The sequence below is a fragment of the Tachyglossus aculeatus genome, chromosome 10, assembly GCF_015852505.1.
Source record: "Tachyglossus aculeatus isolate mTacAcu1 chromosome 10, mTacAcu1.pri, whole genome shotgun sequence".
NCBI lineage: Eukaryota > Metazoa > Chordata > Mammalia > Monotremata > Tachyglossidae > Tachyglossus > Tachyglossus aculeatus.
Window position 1 is genome coordinate 5,711,188 of NC_052075.1, and position 22,706 is coordinate 5,733,893.

The window sequence follows — 22,706 nt, forward strand, 5'->3', positions numbered from 1 at the left end:
ACGTGGAAGGAAATGAGTAGTCGTTGGGGGTGTTTAAGGAGCGGAGGGGTGTGTGCCAACCTGCCTGTAAGGAAGGTGACGCGGGGCAGGGTGCGATTGAAGGGGGCGGGAGCCGAAAGACCAAGAAGAGGCCGACGCAGGAGTCCAGTCGGGAGAACGGCGAGAACACGAACCGGCGCGGGGAGGATGATGGGCAGGGAGCCTGGGAGAAGAGAAGGTTCTTTTTCACGTGGATTTTGGATCTCAGAAAGAGAAGCGGCCTCCTTCTTCTCCTCCTGAAACCCAGTTTGTACCAAACCTGTCTGGCTCGTTTCCAAAGGCCGCAGCCTTCCTCTCTTGCTTGATCATTTTGTGGGTTATGCGCAGACCTCTAAACCTTCTGCTGAAGCTATTGCTCACCCTACTTACCAACCTTTCCTGTCATCAGTTTCTGTATGAAGCACCGGTTGATGTAAGAGCCCAGAGGTGTGAACTTTTTTCCCAGGTTTCTTTTTTTTTTTTTAACACTTTCAGTGCCTGCCGGTTTAGGAATTTCAGTTAATGGCAAGAACTTGCTTAATGACTTTCATTTAGTTACTGGAGGAAAAAAAAAATATTCTGCTTACCTCTGCCACCCACAATGAAAGGGAAAAGTAAACTTCCCCACTGAAGTTAACAGGAGTTTGATGCAAATTACCACATTAGCTGAGGGGCGGTCGGGGGTGGGGGGACACTATTTTGATTTCCTATCCCGTTGTGCTCCTGTCTCACTGGCATAGGACAAATATGCCAGGGTACCATAGATAACTGAACACATCCTCTACGGAGCACTGACTTTGTAGAGAGCACTCTATCAGAAACTTTGGCAGACACACAGAAACAAATTAGACATGGCCCATGCCCTCTGGGTGCTTACAATCCTCAAGGGAAGCGAGCACAGTGGAAAAACGGGACGGCTTGAATTTAAGTTCAGATGACTGCAAACAAGAAGGAAATTAGTACAGTTAGGATCACCCCCTGTGGGGACCCACTCCGATTTTCCCCTCAAACTCCGTATTGGAATTTCCCCTTCAGGGTGGGAGTGTGGCAGGGAAATCTATGACGGCGCGACGAGGGAGAATCCTCCTTGGAAACTTCCTGCAGTTAAATAAGGGGATGGTGGTAGACCAGCCAAGCATCTTTAGCTTAGGCTACTACCTGCAGCTTCTCAGAGCTCTCCCTGTAGGTGTCGGATCTCTGAAGTCATCGTCTCTTCTTGATCTATGAGTTCATCCCACATCCCCACACCCCCCTCTAAAATAAGTGAGATTTGCAGGAAATGTGGTTCTTCATTGAGATTCATTCGTTCTTCTCTCCCCCAATTCATTTCTTCCTTTTGCTTTCTCATATCGCTAATTCTTAGAAAAAAAAATGACCTCAGAGGCACAGTTCTAATCAGATTTTCTGAAGGGATTTTCTCTTTAAAAAAATATATTAATATTAGTTTTTCCCCTGCCACTTTTCATCTTCAACATTAAAACTTCTGATTATTCCCAGTCATTTAAAAATTTCCTTGGTATGTTTGTCTTTTTCGAGTTTTATGGGTTCCCCATCATCTGTTCGGGCTCTTTCCTGTTGGATTTACATCAGTCAATCATTATTTATTAAGCACTGACTGTGTTAGCATTGTACTAAGCACTTGGGAGAGTACAATATAACAAACGCATTCCCTGCCCACAAAAAGCTCAGAGTAACATATCTCTGAAGACAGGGATTTAAATAACTTTACTCAGCCAAATCTCAAAACCTTTCTTCAGAGTTAATTTTGCTTGACTCTAATGATTCTTCAGAGGATTTTACATTTCTGAATACCTGCACACTCTGCTAAAATCCTTCAGATTTCATCCATTTGAATCTATTCTCTCCGATTTATTACCTGAGTGGGAAAGTTCCCAGAATTATCTTTTTAATGTCTTAAAATTACAGGGAGCTTGAAAAGACTGGATATCAATGTGACCTTTAGATAGACTCAGGATTTAAGAAACCCTTGAAAATGAATCATCTAAATTGGAGTCCTCCCCAATTCGCTAGGGTTGGGGCTTGGGAGTCAGAGGATGTGGATTCTAATCCTGGCTCCACCACTTGTCTGCTGTGTGACCTTGGGCAAGCCACTTAACTTCTCTGTGCCTCAGTTACCTCATCTGTAAAGTGGGGATTAAGACTGTGAGCTTCACATGGGACAACCTGATTACCTTGTATCTACCTCAGTGATTAGAACAGCTTGGCATATAATAAGTGCTTAACAAATACCATAATTATTATTATTATTATTCAGTCACTGGGAGGTTAATCTACTTGTGAACCAATCATCTTTAAGCTGCTTGGCTTAGTGGAAAGAGCCCGGGCTTGGGAGTCAGAGATCGTGGGTTCAAATCCCGGCTCCACCACTTGTCAACTGCGTGACTTTGAGCAAGTCACTTAACTTCTCCGTGCCTCAGTTACCTCATCTGTAAAATGGGGACTAAGACTGTGAGCCCCACTTGGGACCACGTGATAACCTTGAATCTACCCCAGTGCTTAGAATAGTGCTTGGCACATAGTAAGCGCTTAATAAATACCATTATTTTTATAGCCACCATTTAATTGCAAGGCATCACAAACCCCTGGCTGGTGCTGTGCACATAGTAAGTGCTTAATAAATGCCATTATTATTATTATTATTATTATTGTTATTATTATTATTATCATTATTATCATTATTACCATCCAGGACTTTCCTGGATCGGGTAGCCTCCGTGACATGTAAAGAGTCAAATCAAACCACCAAAGTTACAGTGGAAAGTTTTACTTGTTTTTTTTTTTTTACCAACCTGCGGGGGAATGACACATACACACTGTCACTCACACCCACGCCACGAAGGGTCTAGAACCAGTCCTCTGGTCAAGGGAGCCCGGTCTGTCTATCCCACGGCGGAAGGTTGGGTGAGGTTTCTGGCATCGCGGACCGCTGACAGCCTCCTACACACGCTGCTTCCCTCACGCTGCATTCCTCCAAACGCTGCCTCTCCCCAATACCACTTCCTACCTTGTAATTCAAAGCGACCACCTTTTATCTGCCTTGGGCATCACAGCGGTGGCTCTGCATGGCTGTCGTTGCTTGGTCCAGGCTCATTACTGGGTAGAACAGGGAGAGAAGGCCACATCTCCCTTCATGCTCCAACCCCACAGGCCAGTAATGACCCACTCTGAATAATAATAATAATAATCATAATCATAATGGTATTAAGCACTTACTATGTGCCAAGCACTGTTCTAAGTGCTGGAATAGATGCAAGGTTATCAGGTTGTCCCACATGGGGCTCACAATCTTAATCCCCATTTTACAGATGAGGTAACTGAGGCCCAGAGAAGTTGTGACTTGCCCGAAGTCACACGGTTGACAAGTGGCGGAGCCGGGATTAGAACCCACGACCTCTGACTCCTAAGCCCCTGCTCTTTCCACTAAGCCAAGCTGCTTCTCACTAAACCAAGCTGCTTCTCCCTGAAGTAGAGCAATGCAGTTATTATTATGGCATTTGTTAAGTGCTTACTATATGCCAGGCACTGTAATGAGCACTGGGGTGGTTACAAGCAAATTGGGTTTGCTGTCCCATGTGGGGCTCACAAATCACAATCTCCATTTAACAGATGAGGTAACTGAGGCAAGGAGAAGTAAAGTGACTTGCCCAAGGTCACACAGCAGACAAATGGCGGAGCCAGGATTAGAACCCCTGACCTTCTGATCCCCAGGCTTGAGCTTAATCCACTCTGCCATGCTTCACAAGTGTATTCTTTTGCTTCGCTGTTGTCCCCGGGATCACAAACAGTCAATTTTAAAGCAGCTTATTGCGGGCTCACCACAAAGGGCTCCTCAATCAGAGTGGTATTTAGTGAGTACTTACTTTGTGCAGAGCTCTGTACTAAACTCTTGGGAAAGTTCATAATATAAACGCTTGGGAGAGTTGGTATAAGAGTCGGAAGACCTGTTCCCTGCCCACAAGGAATTTATTCGTCCCTAACATCTGTTTGCTGTTTCCGTTCTCTCACCTAACTGCCCCCGACTTCCTGCTTCCCCAACAGTGGGGTCCTTTCCGTTCTGCCTTCTTGAAGCCCACTGTTGGGTAGGGACCGTCTCTATATGTTGCCAACTTGTACTTCCCAAGCGCTTAGTACAGTGCTCTGCACACGGTAAGCGCTCAATAAATACGATTGATGATGATGATGATGATGAAGCAGTGTGGCTTAGCGAATAGAGCCCAGGTCTGGGATTCAGGAGGTCATGGGTTCTAATCCCAGATCCACAACACGTCTGGTGTGTGACCTTGGGTAAGCCACTACACTGCTCTGGGCCTCTGTTGTCTCCTCTGTAAAGCGGGGATTAAGAGTGTGAGCCTCAGGAGCCCGTTGTTGGGTAAGGACCATCTCTATACGTTGCCGATTTGTACTTCCCAAGCATTTAGTACACAGTAAGCGCTCAATAAATACTAAAGGATGAATGAATGAATGAACGTGGGGTGGGGGACCGTGTCCAACCTGATTAACTCATATCTATCCCTATGTTTAGAACAGTGTTTGGCACATAGTAAGCACTTAACTCCCTCTGCCCATCCGCCAAGCTAGCTCTCTTCCTCCCTTCAAGGCCCTACTGAGAGCTCACCTCCTCCAGGAGGCCTTCCCAGACTGAGCCCCTTCCTTCTTCTCCCCCTCGTCCCCCTCTCCATCCCCCCCACCTTACCTCCTTCCCTTCCCCACAGCACCTGTATATATGTATATATGTTTGTACATATTTATTACTCTATTTATCTTACTTGTACATATCTATTCTATTTTATTTTGTTAGTATGTTTGGTTTTGTTCTCTGTCTCCCCCTTCTAAACTGTGAGCCCACTGTTGGGTAGGGACTGTCTCTATATGTTGCCAACTTGTACTTCCCAAGCGCTTAGTACAGTGCTCTGCACACAGTAAGTGCTCAATAAATATGATTGATTGATTGATTAACAAGTACCATAATTATTATTATTCTTACCGCCCTCTGGTCTGGTCTTTCCCTATTCAGCCGGCTGCAGGGTTCCGACTTCTGTCTCAGACACGCCGGACTGACTGAATGACCGTGACTTTCTGCTTCTAACTTCCTTCTTTTAATTCTTCATCTTTTGCTCCCGGGGGCCACCTCCCAGCCTGACTCATGGCTAGATAAAGCCACCAGGAAGTAAAGCCTAGCCAAAGCTTTGATTTTTTTTTTTTTTTCTATTTAATGTTCCCTCCCGGGGAAGGTGGGAGATCCAGAGAGTACTAAGTTTTTTTTTTCTTCTCAATCAATCAATCAATCAATCGTATTTATTGAGCACTTACTGTGTGCAGAGCAATGTACTAAGCTCTTGGGAAGTACAAGTTGGCAACATACAGACACGGTCCCTACCCAACAGTGGGCTTCTCGTTTTTCTAATGGTGCTAAAGTCTTAAGAATATTCCAAGTTTCCTGCTGGACCCCTTAAGGCCAGGGACTGGGATTTTGGAACCTGGTGGGCAGGGATCCTGCCACTTTTTTGTTTCATGCACCTCAAGCCTTTAATAAATGCACCCAGGAGGTGCTCAATAAATACTATTAATCAGTCAGCCGATGGTATTTATTGAACACTCACTACTAGAGAAGCTGTGTGGCTTAGTGGAAAGAGCCCGGGCTTGAGAGTCAGAGGTCGTGGGTTCTAATCCCAGCTCTGCCACTTCACAGCTGTGTGACTTTGGGCAAGTCACTTTTTTTTTATAATGGCATTTATTAAGCGCTTACTATGTGCAAAGCACTGTTCTAAGCCCAGGACTCACTTCTCTGGGCCTCAGTTCCCTCATCTGTAAAATGGGGATGAAGACTGTGAGCCCCACGTGGGACAACCTGATCACCTTGTATCCCCCCAGTGCTTAGAACAGTGCTTTGCACATAGTAAGTGCTTAACAAATACTATTATTATTATTATTACTACCTTTGAGGGAGGGGTGCAAGATACCAGGTATCTACAAGATACCAGGTGGCAAGTTTGGCACAGCTCTGGGAGTTGAGAGGCCTGGATTCCCTCTCCAGATCTGCCCCTGGCCTGCTGGGTAACTTTGAGCAAAGCCCTTAACCTCTCTGGGCTCCAGTTTCCTTGTCTGTAAAATGGGCTAGCAACACTTGCCTCTCTCTACCTCACAGGGTTGTTGTGGGGAGAAAATCCTTCCCCACTTCAGGCAGATGACAGCCCTCCTAACAGTTGCAACCCTTCTAAAATCCCACCTCCTCCATCTCCCAGTACCCTAAGCCATCAATCAATCAGTGGTATTTATTGAGCGCCCACTGTGTGCAGCGCACTGGACTAACCGCTTGGAAGAGTATAATATAATAATAATAATAATAATCGCATTTGTTAAGCGCTTACTATGTGCAGAGCACTGTTCTAAGCGCTGAGATTGTCTCCCAAGCACTTAGTCCAGTGCACTACACACAGCAAGCACTAAATAAATAGGATTGATTAAAGGCAACTTTGCTTCCAGTCAATCATTGAATGCTTACAGTGTGCTAAGCAGTTGGGAGAGTACAGTAGAGTTAATGAACATAAGCCCTGCCTCAAGGATCTTGCTATAGAGTCGGGGAGACAGGCATTAAAGTCAACTATAGATAAAAGGAAGGAAAAAACAGGGTTAAGTACATCAGTTTGTGTAAGGTATCTGAGGTAGATGCATTCATTTGTATTCATTCAATCAATCAATCAATCGTATTTATTGAGCGTTTACTGTGTGCAGAGCACTGTACTAAGCGCTTGGGAAGTACAAGTTGGCAACATATAGAGAGAGTCCCTACCCAACAGTGGGCTCACAGTCTAAAAGGGGGAGACAGAGGACAAAACCAAACATACTAACAAAATAAAATAAATACAAGTAAAATAAATAGAGTAATAAATATGTACAAACATATAAACATATATACAGGTGCTTTGGGGGAAGGGAAGGAGGTAAGATGGGGGGATGGAGAGGGGATGAGGGGGAGAGGAAGGAAGGGGTTCAGTCTGGGAAGGCCTCTTGGAGGAGGTGAGCTCTCAGTAGGGCCTTGAAGGGAGGAAGAGAGCTAGCTTCATTCATTCATTCATTCAGTCATTTATTGAGCACTTACTGTGGGTAGAGCACTGTACTAAGCTCTTGGAAAGTACAATTCAGCAACAGAGACAAGCCCTGCCCAACAACGGGCTTACAGTCTACAAGGGGAGAGACAGACATCAAAACAAGTAAACAGGCATACTTAAGTACCAAAGAACGTTAGGAGTACTGAATGGGAGTTGTAATATGTTGCCAACTTGTACTTCCCAAGCGCTTAGTACAGTGCTCTGCACACAGTAAGCGCTCAATAAATACGACTGAATGAATGAACAGGGGGATATAATCAGGGAGAGCATAAATTAATCACGGAAGCCTTCCTGGCAAAGATGTGATTTCAGAAAGGCTTTGAGAATGGGGAGAGCAATGGTCTGTTGAATTTAAAGGGGGAAGGTGAATCAAGGAGGGCAAGCTGGGATATAGTAGAAGCAGGAGCAGCATGGCTTAGTGGAAAGGATATTGGCCTGGGAATCAGAGGACCTGGGTTCTACTCCTGGCTCTGCCGCCTGCCTGCTGTGTGACCTTGGGCAAGCCACTTGACTGTTCTGTGCCTGGGTTTCCTCGTCTCTAAAATGGGGATGGGGATTCAACGCCCGCTCTTGACCTCCTAATTAGACTGCAAACCCCACGTTGGGCAGGGACTGTGTCCAACCTATTAACTTGTATCCACCCCAGTACTTAGAACAATAGTAAGTGCTTAACAAATGCAATAATAACAAGAAGAACTGATCGAAAGCTAATGGTCTGGTGTTTCTGTTTTATGGGGAGAGGAATGGGCAACCGTCGGAGGTTTTTGAGGCGGGGCGGAGAGTTGCGAAGAGTAACATTTTAGAAAAATGGTCTGGGTGGCAGAATGAAATAGGATCACTGTTGGGTAGGGACTGTCTCTATATGTTGCCAACTTGTACTTCCCAAGTGCTTAGTACAGTGCTCTGCACACAGTAAGCGCTCAATAAATACGATTGCTTGCTTGATTGATTGATTAGAAAGGGGAGGAACTGGAGGCGGAGACACCAGCGAAGAGGCTGATGCAGAAAATGCATATATCTGAGAGGCATGAAGGCAAACCAAAGAGGGCTTCTTCTGACAACAGTTTACAGCCTCTTGAGTCAACCGAATATCGAGCACGTACTGTCTGCAGAGCACTGTACCAAACACTTGGGAGAGTCCAATGGAACAAAGTTGATAGAGACGTTCCCTGCCCACAGTGAACTTACAATCAATCAATCAATCAATCGTATTTATTGAGCGCTTACTATGTGCAGAGCACTGTACTAAGCGCTTGGGAAGTACAAATTGGCATCACATAGAGACAGTCCCTACCCAACAGTGGGCTCACAGTCTAAAAGGGGGAGACAGAGAACAGAACCAAACATACCAACAAAATAAAATAAGTAGGATAGAAATGTACAAGTAAAATAAATAAATAAATAAATAAATAGAGTAATAAATATGTACAACCATATATACATATATACAGGTGCTGTGGGGAAGGGAAGGAGGTAAGACGGGGGGATGGAGAGGGGGACGAGGGGGAGAGGAAAGAAGGGGCTCAGTCTGGGAGTATCTCTCCTTTGCTGGGTTCCCATGGCTAATTACTCCTATTAAATTTGGAAAGTTTTAGATTTTGATAAGCTAGTTCTACTTTCAAGTTTTTTGAGGATTTGGATAATTTTCATGTGTCCGGCTTATATTTCGTTTTAGAGCTCTAATTTCTCCTTCATTTCTCTCTCTTTTATTTTTCCAAATAAAATTTCCCAGCATGTCTCCTCCTTCTAATCATTGTTACCTGATTCAGTGAGTTTTTAAATGTCGCTTTTCTCCTAGGGCAAAAGGCCGGTTAATGTGCTATTTTCAATCATTGAGAGTTGGAACTTAATGATAAAACAGTTTGACAAATTTAGGAAGAGTTAGTGGTACCTAAATGAGCGAATGATTGGTCACTAAAGAAGTCATTTATATTTGATGCTTACAGTCCTTAGACTGTAAGCTCATTGTGGGCAGGGAACGGGTCTGCCAGCTCTATTCTATTGTACTCTCCCAAGCACTTAGTGCAGTATTCTGCACATAGTAAGTGCTCAATAAGTACGATTGATGGATTGATTAAAAGAATATTACAAGAATACATCTGTGTAGTCTTTTTCATTATTTATGAATTTGGGGCAAACTGACATAAAATGTGATTGAGGCCTATTTTCAGCTTTTTCTTTAAACCATGATTTATGAATTTGGGGTCGACTGAAAAACATGATAGAGGCTGTTTTCTGCTTTTTCTTTAAACCAGAGCCGATTGGAATGTTAGATGTCTGGTTTCTGACGCAGAACCTGGGCCCCAACACACGGAATATTTCTCTGTTTTGGAAGGTAAGTGTTTGGCGTTACGAACGCATTTACTCTCCTCTCAAATTCTGTAAAATTCCCCAAGATAAAGGTAAGAGTTTCGGGGCCAAAAACCACCCCGTGTTTCCATGGTGGCCTCCACGGAGGGGTTGATTTCCTTTGAACATCCCTGGAAGACAAGGGGCAGGCTAATAATAATGATGGTACTTGTTAAGCACTTACTATGTGCCAAGCACTGTTTTAAGTTCTGGAGGAACACAAGTTAATCAGGTTGGACACAGTCCCTGTCCCACATGGGGCTCACATTCTTAATCCCCATTTTACAGATGAGGTAACTGAGGCCCAGAGAAGTGAAGCAACTTGCCCAAGGTCCCCAGCAGACATGTGACGGAGCTGGGCTTAGAACCCAGGTCTTTCTGACTCTCCGGCCCACGCTCTAGCCACCGAGCCATGATGCTTCTCACTGTCGCCCCATTTTACAGAGGAAAGTCACTGTTCTGTTTGGCCAACTGGCCCCTGAAAGAGAGAAAGACCCCCCGATAGACCCAGAAGCCCCTGCCACTCTCCCTCTGCAGCCCCAGATGAGATCTGACAAGGTTGGGTAGGATAACTGTAAGCCCGTGGTTGGGTAGGGACTGTCTCTATATATATTGCCTACTTGTACTTTCCAAGCGCTTAGTACAGTGCTCTGCACACAGTAAGCACTCAATAAATACAATCGAATGAATGAATGAATCCCTGCTGATTTCCACTGCTGCCTTTCCCCTACAGGAGGTAAATTGCCCTCCCCTGGGCAGGGGAAAAAATTGGCAACAAGGGCTCCCTATCCATCAATCAATCAATCAGTCGTATTTATTGAGCTCTAACTGGGTGCTGGGCACTGTACTAAGCACTTGGGAGAGTTCAACACAACAATATAACAGACACATTTCCTGCCCACAGCGAGCTACCCCACCTCTGTACTTTATTAAGGGTAAACAACCCAACAATACATGTGTGTTCAATTTGACAATAGATCTGTGATATAAGGAGCTACAGGAACGGTAGGAGGAAGATGGGGCGTTACCTGGAGGATGCAGTGGCTTCAGTAGAGGGATTTTTTAGGATAGAAAATATGTGGGCGTGTTTGAAAGCGGAGGGAAAAGAGCCTTTGGAGAGTGGGCTGTTAAACATGGTGGACAGGGAGGGAGAAGAGCGGACGAAGATGAGAGGGGAAGGGGTAGATTTGGAAAAGGAAGCGGGAGATCTCTCTCGAGATGGTTGAGAAGGATGAGGGTGTGGGTGGGGAAGTGAAGGGGAGATTATAGGGAATTCAGGCCTAATGATTTCTGTTTCGTCAAGAAAGTAGATGGCAAGAAGGTGGCATCAGGCAAGAAGTGGGGGAAGGCGAGGGCACCGGGCATCCAAGGAGGGAGTTAAAAGTCATAAGCAATTGGCGCGGAAAGTGAGCATGGCAGTCAAGGGAGGAGAGGTCAATGCTACTGGGCAGAGGAGAGGGCAGAGTTCAACTGATGAGGTTGGGTTTGAGCTGGATGAGGTCAGCCTGATATATTTTTCAACGGCATTTGTTGATCAATCAATTTTATTTATTGAGCACATGCAGAGCACTGTACTAAGTGCTTGGGAGAGTACAACATAACAGAACTAGCAGACCCGTTCCCTGACCATAACGAGTTTACATTTCTATGTACCAGGCACTGTATTAATCGCTGGGGTAGATACAAGCTAATCAGGTTGGACACAGTCCATGCCCCACATGGGGCTCAGAGTCTTAATCCTCATTTTTACAGATGAGATGACTGAGGCACAGAAGTGAAGTGACTTGCGTAAGGTCCCACAGCGGACAAGCGGCGGGGCCAGGATTGGAACCCCGGTTCTTCTGACTTGCAGGCCTGTGCTCTATCCATTAGGCAACACTGCTTCTCTGGGTTGGCATCTGGATTTCCTCCAGAAGCACCCCGCTGCCCGTGCATGGTAGCGGAGGTGAATCAGTGGGGCGGGCTGGGAACACAAGATGGATGGAGCAACTGGGGTGCAAGGAAGTTGAGTTGGCTGGAGAAGGGGGACTTGAGGTGTACATTTGTGGGTAGAGAAAGGAAAGGTTGGGTTAGGGAGGACAAATGGGACATGAAGACCTGAGATAAGTGGAGGCGGTCAAGAGATTGGAAGTCTGTGTGGGAGGACAGGACAGTTTTGCTGGAAGGAGGTGTGAGGGAGAGCCCTGTTCAATGTCAGTCCCTTTTGAACCAAGAGATAGCTGTGGGCACTCAGTAGATACTGACGATGGATCGGCTGGATTAAGCCTTGTTCTAGGGGCAAGAAGATCTGGGTTCTTGTGCTGACTCTTGACTGTAAACTCGTTGTGGGCAGGGGTCGTACCTGCCAACTCTTATGCTCTCCCAAGCGCTTAGTACATTGCTCTGCACTTAGCGCTCAACAACTACCATTGACAAGGATGATGCTGGCTCTGCCCTGGTCAGCTAATCCCACCTCCACCATTTGTCTGCTGGGTGGTCTTGGACAAGTCACTTCACTTCTCTGTGCCTCAGTTCCCCCACCTGTAAAATGGGGATTAAGACTGTCAGTTCTATGTGGGACAGGGACTGTCAATCAATCAATCGTATTGAGCGCTTACTGTGTGCAGAGCACTGTACTAAGCGCTTGGGAAGTACAAGTTGGCAACATATAGAGACAGTCCCTAGCCAACAGTGGGCTCACAGTCTAAAAGACTGTGTCCAAACCAATTTGCTTGTATTCATTCATTCAGTCATATTTATTGAGCACTTACCGTGTACAGAGCACTGTACTAAGTGCCCAGGAAAGTACAATACAGCAATAGAGACAATCCCTGCCTACATCGAGCTTACTGTCTAGAGGACAAGCTCACATCTACCCCAACACTTAGTGCATTGCCTGGCACATAGTAAGTGCTTAACAAATACCATAATTATTACTATTATTATTATTATTATTATTATTATTATTATTATTAGATGAGACCTTGGTCCAGCCTGGCTTTCAGGGTCTCTGTTTTTTCCTTCTGTCAGTAAAATGGAGAGACCTCATACCTACTCTTTTCAAGGGTTGTAGTGAGTGTAAATGAGATCAAGGGTGTGAAAGTGTGTTTGTACTCTGCAGAGGAAAGCACCTTGGAAATCCTAAGTATGGTGACTTTCACCATGAAACTGTGAAAGCAGCAGCTTTTTCTACCTACCCCTCTGGGCTGGGTTTTATAGTCCAGGCCCCCGTGTGCGTGGAAATTACATGCTCAGTCTTGGAGTCCAATCATGAGTGGAGTAGCCTGAATTCTTCCGCCCCAGAGAAGGACTGTTCTGCTTTGGTCCATCCTCCAGGCTGACGGGATGCTTTGGACCCGGAGCTCTGGAGCGTGTCGGGGAAAGGCCGGGGGCTGGAGCGGCCTCTGGGAAACACCAACTCTCCGGGCAAGGTTGGGGCCACGTTTCGAGCAGATTGTGGGATTTCAATATTTATTTTATTTTGTTAGTATGTTTGGTTTTGTTCTCTGTCTCCCCCCTTTTAGACTGTGAGCCCACTGTTGGGTAGGAACTGTCTCTATATGTTGCCAATTTGTACTTCCCAAGCGCTTAGTACAGTGCTCTGCACATAGTAATCGCTCAATAAATACGATTGATGATGATGATTTCAAGGTCCTTTGAGAAGCAGCGTGGCCTAATGGATAGAGCACAGGCCAGGCAGTCACAAGGACTTGGGTTCTAATCCTGGCTCCGCCACTTGTCTGCTGTGGGATCTCGGGCAAGTCACTTAACTCCTCTGGGCCTTAGTTCCCTTATCTGTAAAATGGGGGTTAAGAATGTGAGAGCCTTATGTCCAACCTGATTGTCTTGTGTCTACCCCAGCGCTTAGAACAGTGCTTGGCATGTAGTAAGTGCTTAACAAGTACTGTAATTATTAAGAAAGGCCCAAATGTATTCCCACCAGCTCCAGTGTGCAACCACAAGAGAGAACACTGGGGTCAAAGGCTGAAGTGAGCCTACTGAAAAGGAGCAGGTACTTGCACGTCCGTACATATGTACTTTATTCAGCATTGCTTCCTCCTACCTCTTACTTTATAATGATGGTATAAGTTAAGCACTTACTTTGTGTGGCAAGCACTGTTCTAAGCACTGGGGTAGATACGAGCTAGTCAGGTTGGCGACACAATCCCTGTCCCACATGGGGCTCAAAGTCTTAATCCCCATTTTACAGATGAAGGAACTGAATCAAGAGAAGTTAAGTGACTTGCCGAAGGTCCCAAGCAGGCAAGTGGTGGAGGAGCCAGGATTAGAATCCAGGTCCTTCTGACTCCCAAGCCTATGCTCTATTCAGTAGGCCATCCTGCCTGTACTACTATTTTAGTGCCGTCTCCCTGGCTAGATGTAAAACTCTTTGAGGGAAGGGATTGTATCTACTAAGAACTGTGGCTCAGTGGAAAGAGCACAGGCTTTGAAGTCAGAGATCATGGGTTCAAATTCCGGCTCTGCCAATTCTCAGCTGTATGACTGAGCAAGTCACTTAACTTCTCTGTGCCTCAGTTACCTCATCTGTAAAATGGGGACTAAGACTCTGAACCCCCTGTGGGACAACCTGATTGCCTTGTAACCTCCCCAGCGTTTAGAACAGTGCTTTGCACATAGTAAGTGCTTAATAAATGCCATTATTATTATTATTATTATTACTAACTCTATTGCAGAGTTCCTACCAGCGCTCAGTACAGTGAGTGGCTTAGTGCACAGTGGGCCTTTACTAAGTACTATTGATCGAAGCACTGAACTAAGCACTTGGGAGATTGCACAAGACATACACACATACTGCCTTCCCTCTATGCGCTTCCAGTCTAATAGGGAAGGCAGATGGGCAGAAGGTATTTGCAGATAACGGCCCCGGGTTGTGGTATGGGTGTGCCTGGGTGAAATAGCTGAATAAGCGATCGAAGGTGCAGTCAAGGAACATGTGTGTACATGTGGGGTGGGGATGGGATGAGCCACGTGCTGCAGAGGGCTGCCATGGGGCCAAGAAGTGAGAGGAGCCCCCCTCTCCGGTGGCGACCTTCCCCTGTCCAGAGACTTAGGTAGGCCTGCAACAGCAGCTGAAGAGGGGAAATAAAAACACTCCTTCTCGACTGTTGCTCATTTTCCAAGTTCACTTCTTGAGCTCTCTTTTTATGCCTCCCTCAATGTACAGTTTCCTCTCCCACATCCTGTCCCTATCTTCACTGGTGCCTGTTTTGTTTTCGCCTGCCAAACAGTCACAAGTCCAATCTGGACTGTGATGGGAAGCACCAGATAGAAACAACAATAATAATATTATTATTATATGCCAGGCACTGTACTAACCACTGGGGTGGATACAAGCAAATCAGGTTGGACACTGTCCCTTGTCCCACAAGGGGCTCACCGTCTCAATCTCCATTTTACAGATGAGGTCACTGAGACCCAGTGAAGTGGCTTGCCCAAGGTCACACAGCAGACAATAATAATAGTAATGGTGGCATTTGTTAAGCGCTTACTATGTGCAAAGCACTGTTCTAAGCGCCGGGCAAGTGGTGGAGCTGGGATGAGAACCCAGGCCTGTGTTCGATCCACTACGCCATGCAGATTCTCTGGGTTGTCACCCTCACCGGCCTCTGAAATTTTTAATGGGCTAGAGGTCAGCCCCCTGCCTCCCAAGTGTTTAGTTCAGTGCTTTTCACACAGTAAGCTCTCAATAAATGCGATTGAATGACTGACTGACCGGTTTGGGGGTTTGAAGAGCTCCCATATCTGCATAGAGGGGGGAATTAATTTTCCGCCTTTGGTAAACTTGTCGCTGATAAGTTTAGCAAAGACAGAAGGGTCACATCCCAAGTGCGACCATCCAGTCGGGGATTCCTGGAGGGCCAGGTGTCCCTCGGGCCCTGGACTTTGGCCCACCTGGGAGAAGGAGTTTTTTGGAGGGGCATTCGTTTTTGCGGTTTTTTTTATGGTATTTAAGCGCTTACTTCATATCCAGCACTGTACTAGGCGCTGGGGTAGATACAAGCTAATCAGGGTGGACACAGTCCATGTCCCACATGGGGCTCACAGTCTTAATCCCCATTTTACAGAGGAGGGAAGTGACTTGCCCACGATCCCACAGCAGACAAGTGGCGGAGTTGGAATTAGAACCCGGGTCCTTCTGCCTCCCAGCCCTGAGCTCTATCCACTAGGGCACGTTGCTCCTCAAGTGCAGGCCGAAGATCAGGTCCTGCCGGGCCGCAGAGCCAGGGAGGGGCAAACCGGTCCTGGCGGATGGGTGCTTTTCACCCCAGCCAAGACTTCCCGTTTCCCCTCCGGGCTGCTGGGTTTGGGCCAGGTGGGGCGAGGTGGAAGGGAGAGTTCTCTGTAGTGAGCAGTTTCCCCAGGGAGAGCACTTCTCTAGCAGGGATTGAGCAAAGATCCCAGTGTCGGGGAGACCTGAACCCAGAGCCGGGTGAGCGATCGGGGAGAACGTTTCTGCTAATTCTGTTCTATTGTCCTCTCCCAAGCGCTTAGGACATTGCTCTGCACATCCTCAGTAAATGCCACTGACTGACGGATTGATTGATCGTGCGGTGTGAGCGGCTGGGTTGGTTGGGGAAATCAATCAATCAATCATACTTATTGAGCGCTTACTGGCTTCAGAGCACTGACAAAGCTGACTAATAGGAAAGGACCAGGGGCAGCTCGAGGGGGACATAAAGGTAATAATAATAATGATTGTGATATTTGTTAAGGGCTTACTACTTGCCAGTCACTGTACTAAGCGCTGGGGTGGATACCAGCAAATCAGGTTGGATGTGGTCCCTGTCATACATTGGATGAATTTTAAGAAAAAAGAAAGACAGACAACTCTGTGACTCATTGGTCCTCAAATTTCCCAAACTTTTTTTGCTTTTTTGACTAGATATCAAGTTTCTCTGATGTGAGCAGAGTTCTAAGAATTGGTTATTTCTAACCAGGGAAAGCACAGAAGCTAACAGCGCAGAGACTGTGGGTCCTGCATAAGTTGTAAAGTGGTGAGGTTTTTTTAAGATCAGAGTGATAGGGCAGACGGTATATTTTTAAAGCAGTTATTAGAGAGACAGACACAAACAGTGTTTCCCCTTCTCTTCCTCCTCTTGAAACAATGAGGCTGAATTTTGAACTACCAGAGATGTCCCGTTAATTCCAGATTTCATTTTTCTCCTGAAAAATGACTAAGATGATTTTCAGTGCTAAAGGTCCAGGAGTGGGTTTCTGATTCGAAGTTTTACACAGAGCTCCACTGCGCTGGGGAAACCCACCATGAAACTGTAGGGTTTGACTAAGTTCAGTTGGTACCTTCTAGACTTTAAGCTCATTGTGGGCAGGGAACCTATCTACCAACTCTGCTGCATTGTACTCTTCCAAACCCTCAGTACGGTGCTCTGCACACAGCGAGCGCTCAATAAATACCCACTGATTGATTCAGAACATAGGAAAGGAAAGAAGTGGACCCAGCAGCGACTGCAGGGTCGGAACAAGTGTTGGAAATATCCGGCCCCAGAAGGGTTGCTTATTATCGCCCAGTAGAAAGAGCTCAGAACTGAGAGTGAGGAAATCCTGAAGCCTCTGCTTGTCTGCTGTGCAGCACTGGGCAACTCATTTAACTTCTCTGGGCCTCTGTTTCCCCATTTGTAAAGTGGGGATAAAAGATCCATTCTCCCATCCCCTTAGGCTGCCTCATGTCAGGCAGGCTCAATTTTCAATCTGATTGCATTTTATTTATCCCAGTGCTTAGCATAGTGCCGCTATTATTATTATAATCATAATTATTATTATTATCCAAAGATGATGATAATAATAATAATGGCATTTGTTAAGCGCTTACTATGTGCAAAGCACTGTTCTACCCATAGTGTATGCAGTCATGCCTCCTCTCTTCTCCAGTGCCATAATAATAATAATAGCATTTGTTAAGCACTTACTACATGCCAAGCACTGTACTAAATGCTGGCATAGATGCAAGATAACCAGATCCCCCATGGGGCTTACAGTCTTAAATAGGAGAGAAAATAGGTATTGAATCCCCATTTTCAGGTGAGACTGAGGCACATAGAAGTGACCTGCCCAAGGCCACACAGCAGGCACCTGGTAGATCTAGGATTAGAACCCAAGTCCTCTGACTCCCAAGCATGTGCTCTTTCCACTAGACCATGCTGCTTCCCTACCTTCTGGGATGCTTCTTGGGGTGGGGAATAGGTTGTTTTTTTGTCTCTTACCTAAGTCTCAGACAGTCTACTGCACCAAGTGAACTTGGAATATATACTTTTCCTCCTCCTAGCACACTTCCCCCCCTTTCAAAGCCCTACTGAAAGCTCACCTCCTCCAGGAGGCCTTCCCAGACTGAGCCCTCCTTTTCCTCTGCTCCTCCTCCCCTCCCTATTGCCCAGACTCCCTCCCTCTGCTCTACCGCCCCGCCCCACAGCATATGTGTATATATATGTACATATTTATTATTCTATTTATTTTATTAATGATGTGTATATATATATAATTCTATTTATTTATATTGATGCTATTAATGCCTACTTGTTTTGTTGTCTGTCTCCCCGCTTCTAGACTGTGAGCCCGTTGTTGGGTAGGAATTATCTGTATCTGTTGACGAATTGTACCTTCCAAGCGCTTAGTACAGTGCAGAGAAGCAGCGTGACTTAGTGGAAAGAGCAGGGGCTTGGGAGTCAGAGGTCGTGAGTTCTAATCCCGGCTCTACCACTTGTCAGCTGTATGACTTTGGGCAAGTCAGTTAACTTCTCTGTGCCTCAGTTATTTCACCTGTAAAATGGGGATTAAAACTGTGAGCCCCACGTGGGACACCCTGATTACCTTGTAGCTACCCCAGCGCTTAGAACAGTGCTTGGCACATAGCGCTTAACAAATACCTTCATCATCATCAGTAAGGGCTCAGTAAATACAATTGAATGAATGAATCCTCCTCCTCCCCCTTCTCCTCTCCCTTCTCCTCCTCCTCTCCCTCTCCTCTTCCTCTCCCTCCTTCTCCTCCTCCTCTCCCTTCTCCTCTTGCTCCTCTCCCTTCTCCTCTTGCTCCTCTCCCTTCTCCTCTTGCTCCTCTCCCTTCTCCTCTTGCTCCTCTCCCTTCTCCTCTTGCTCCTCTCCCTTCTCCTCTTGCTCCTCTCCCTTCTCCTCCTCCTCCTCTCCCTCCTTCTCCTCCTCCTCTCCCTTCTCCTCCTCCTCTCCCTTCTCCTCCTCCTCTCCCTTCTCCTCCTTCTCTCCCTCCTTCTCCTCCTCCTCTCCCTCTCCTCTTCCTCTCCCTCCTCCTCCTCCTTCTCCTCTCCCTCTCCTCCTTCTCTCCTTCTCTCCCTCCTCCTCTTCTCCCTTCTCCTCCTCTCCCTCCTCCTCCTCTCCCTCCTCTCCCTTCTCCTCCTCTCCCTCTCCCTCCTCTTCCTCTCCCTCCTCCTTCTCCTCTCCCTCTCCCCCTCTTCTCCTTCTCCTCCTCCTCCTCCCCATCTTCTCTCCCTCCTCCTCCTCCCCATCTCCTCTCCCTCCTCCTCTTCTCCCTTCTCCTCCTCCCTCTCCTCCCCTTCTCCTCCTCCTCTCCCTCCTCCTCTCCCTTCTCCTCCTCCTCTCCCTTCTCCTCCTCCTCTCCCTTCTCCTCTTCCTCTCCCTCACCTCTTCCTCTCCCCCCTCCTCCTTCTCCTCTCCCTCCTCCTTCTCCTCCTCCTCTCCCTTCTCCTCCTCCTCTCCCTCTCCTCTTCCTCCTCCTCTCCCTCTCCTCTTCCTCTCCCTCTCCTCTTCCTCCTCCTCTCCCTCTCCTCTTCCTCTCCCTCGTCCCCATCTCCTCTCCCTTCTCCTCCTCCTCCCTTGTCCTCCTCCTCCTCTCCCTCTCCTCCTCTTCTCCCTCCTCCTCTTCTCCCTCCTGCTCCTCTCCCTCCTCTCCCTCCTCTTCCTCTCCTCTTCCTCTCCCTCCTCCTCTCCCTCTCCTTCTCCCTCCTCCTCTCCCTCTCCTTCTCCTCCTCCTCTCCCTCTCCTTCTCCCTCCTCCTCCCCCTTCTCCTCCTCCTCCTCCTCTTCTCCTCCTCCCTCTCCTCTCCTTCTCCTCCTCCTCTCCCTCCCCCTCTCCTCCTCCTCCCCCTTCTCCTCCTCTCCCTCTCCCTTCTCCTCCTCCTCTCCCTCTCCCTTCTCCTCCTCCTCTCCCTCTCCCTCCTCCTCCTCCTCCTCCCTCTCCCTTCTCCTCCTCTCCCTCTCCTCTTCTCCCTCTCCTCTTCCTGTCCCTCCTCCTCCTCCCCCTCCTCCCTTCTCCTCCTCCTCTCCCTCTCCTCCTTCTCTCCTCCCCCTCCTCCTCTCCCTCTCCTCTCCCTCTCCCTCCTCCCCCGCCCCGCCCGGTTGGGCTGCGGCTGCCGGCCCCACGATGCCCGGGAGGGCCGCCAGGGGGAGGGGAGGGGAGCGGGCCTCTCTAACCGGCCTCCCTCCCTCCCGGCCTCCCGGCCTCCCTGCCTCCCTGCCTCCCTCCCTCCCTCCCGTAAGGGGGCCGGCCGGGCCCTGGGCAGGGCCCCCGCCAACAGTCCGGCCCTCAGCACACACACCGTCGTACCGGCCTTACCCCGCCCAGCAGCAGCAGCAGCAGCAGCAGCAGCAGCAGCAGCAGGAGGACACTGGCCGGGCAGATCTGAGCCCCCACCCCGCACCGGCCTGGCACTCACTCACGTTTATTGAGCGCTTACTGTGTGCAGACCACTGCACTAACCGCCTGCGGAGAGTACCAGGGTAGAAAAGCAGCGTGGCTTAGTGGAAAGAGCCCGGGCTTGGGAAGCGGAGACGTGGGTTCTAACCCAGGCTCTGCCACTTGTCTGCTGCGTGACCTTGGGCAAGTCATTTAACTTCTCTGGGCCTCAGTTACCTTGTCTGTCAAATGGGGATTAAGACTGTGAGCCCCCCGTGGGACAACCTGATTGCCTTGTAACCTCCCCAGCGCTTAGAACGGTGCTTTGCACATAGGAAGTGCTTAATAAATGCCATTATTATTATTATTATTATTATTATTATTATTATTCTCTGGGCCTCAGTTCCCTCATCTGTAAAATGGAGATTAAGCCCCACTTGGAGCCCCACTTGGGACAACCTGATTACCTTGTACCTACCCCAGTACTTACGTAGAACAGGGCTTGGCATATAGTAAGCGCTTAACAAATACCATTATTATTATTATTATTATAGAACAATAAACAGAACCATTCACTGCCCACAACGAGCTTACAGTCTAGTGACATCCCATGGGACTGGATACCAGCCAGGCTTCTCTGTAGCTGGCCGGGACCCCAGCCGGGTCTCTGGGGGGAACAATGGACCAGTGGAGATCAGCCCAATGATGCCACCTCCTGCACTGTCTGCCAGTAGCAGACAGTGCAGAATTAAATAGCTTTAATTCTATTTGTTCTGACGATTTGGACACCTGTCCACATGTTTTGTTTTGTTGTCTGTCTCCCCCCTTCTAGACTGTGAGCCCATTGTTGGGTAGGGACCTTCTCTATATGTTGCCAACTTGTACTTCCCACACTTAGTACAGTGCTCTGCACACAGTAAGCACTATAATTACACACACACACACACACACACACACACACACACACACACAATGTGGGGTGAGGAGGGGGGAAGAGCAAAGGGAGTGATTCGGGGCAAAGCCCATTTTTGGGTAGGGACCATCTTTATATGTTGCCAACTTGTACTTCCCAAGTGCTTAGTACAGTGCTCTGCACACAGTAAGTGCTCAACCAATCAATCTTATTTATTGAGCGCTGTGTGCTCATAGTCTAAAAGGGGGAGACAGAGAACAAAACCAAACATACTAACAAAATAAAATAAATAGAATAGATATGTACGAGTAAAATAAATAGAGTAATAAATACGTACAAACATATATACATATATACAGGTGCTGTGGGGAAGGGAAGGAGGTAAGGCAGTGGGGGATGGAGAGGAAGAGGAGGGAGAAAGGGGGAGAGAGACTTGCCCAAGGTCACACAGCAGACGTGATGGAGCTGGGATTCGAAACCATGACCTCTGACTCCAAAGCCCGTGCTCTTTCCACCGAGCCACGCTGCGCTTTCTGTGTGCAGAGCACTGTACCAAGCATTCAGGAGAGGACAATGCAATAAGAGTTGGCAGACACCACCCCTGCCCACAAGGAGCTTCCAGTCTAGAGGCTCCCCTGGACGAAGGCTGCTCGTCAGGTGGCTGGGACCAGCGACGGGTGATTGGACCGGCGCTTAGAACAGTGCTTGGCCCATAGTAAGAGCTGAACAAATACCATCATTATCATTATTATTATTATTATCCCTTTCCCCTCTCTTCCATCCCAGGCTCGGGGCCCGCTCAAGTGCCCCGGATCTGGACATGACGTAGGGTGGGTTTTGTTGCAGAACCTGAGCTCTTCAGAGGCAAGAGGGACGATCCTCCGATACCAGGTGACGTTTCAAGGAGTGCCCGGGGATGAGGGAGCCGGCCCGTCCACGCCAGAGACCTTCTTCACCCAGCACAACTCCTGCTCCAGGGCCGTCCCCAAAGGGGACTACACCGTCACCGTCTCGGCACTGAATGCCAAAGGTCGCTCCCCGCCCACCCGCATCGACATCACCCACCTGGGCTGCGCAGGTAACCCCACCACTGCCCTTTTCCTCTCCCTTCCCCGGAGGCCGGCCCAGCCCCTGAAACCAGCTTCTCCCGCGGCAGAGCAGCCAGCCGGGCTGGACGCTGTCCGAGCCCGCAGTCCGAGGCCCTTGTCCAGGCCCACTGCTCTGCCTTCTGTCCGACCTCCGGCTGAGCTCGCGATCAAAGCCCCCCAAGCCTGCTGACCAAGACCAATGATAATAATAATTGTGGTATTTAAGCGCTTACTATGTGCCAGGCACCGTACTAAGCGCTGAAGGGGAATATAAGCAAATCAGGGTGGACCCAGTCCCCGTCCCACATCAGGCTCCCGGTCTTAATCCCCACTTTACAGTTGAGGTCACTGAAGCCCAGAGAAGTGAAGCGACTTGCCCAAAGTCACACATCAGACAAGTGGTGGAACCAGGATTCCCAGGCCCGGGCTCTATCTGCTATGCCATGCTGCTTCTGAAATGTTCTTGGAGATCCCCATGGAAGGAAGGGCCCCCGTTCCCCTAGAAGTGCCAGTTTTTCTTAGCGGGGAAAAGGTTTTCTCTCCCTCCTCTGCCCCCTCGCCTGACGTTTTCGGGGTACGGGGAGAAGACAC

At 48.0% G+C, this 22,706-nt stretch overlaps 1 protein-coding gene across 1 annotated transcript in view; it reads left to right on the plus strand.

The window, feature by feature from the left end:
- The window catches only part of IL12RB2 (interleukin 12 receptor subunit beta 2), a 48,110-nt gene that overhangs the window by 15,353 nt on the left and 10,051 nt on the right, over positions 1-22,706 (plus strand). The window contains exons 7-8 of the mRNA XM_038753004.1: positions 9,404-9,483; positions 21,874-22,105. Coding sequence (XP_038608932.1) covers positions 9,404-9,483; positions 21,874-22,105 — 312 coding nt within the window. The remainder of the gene's footprint in view (positions 1-9,403; positions 9,484-21,873; positions 22,106-22,706) is intronic.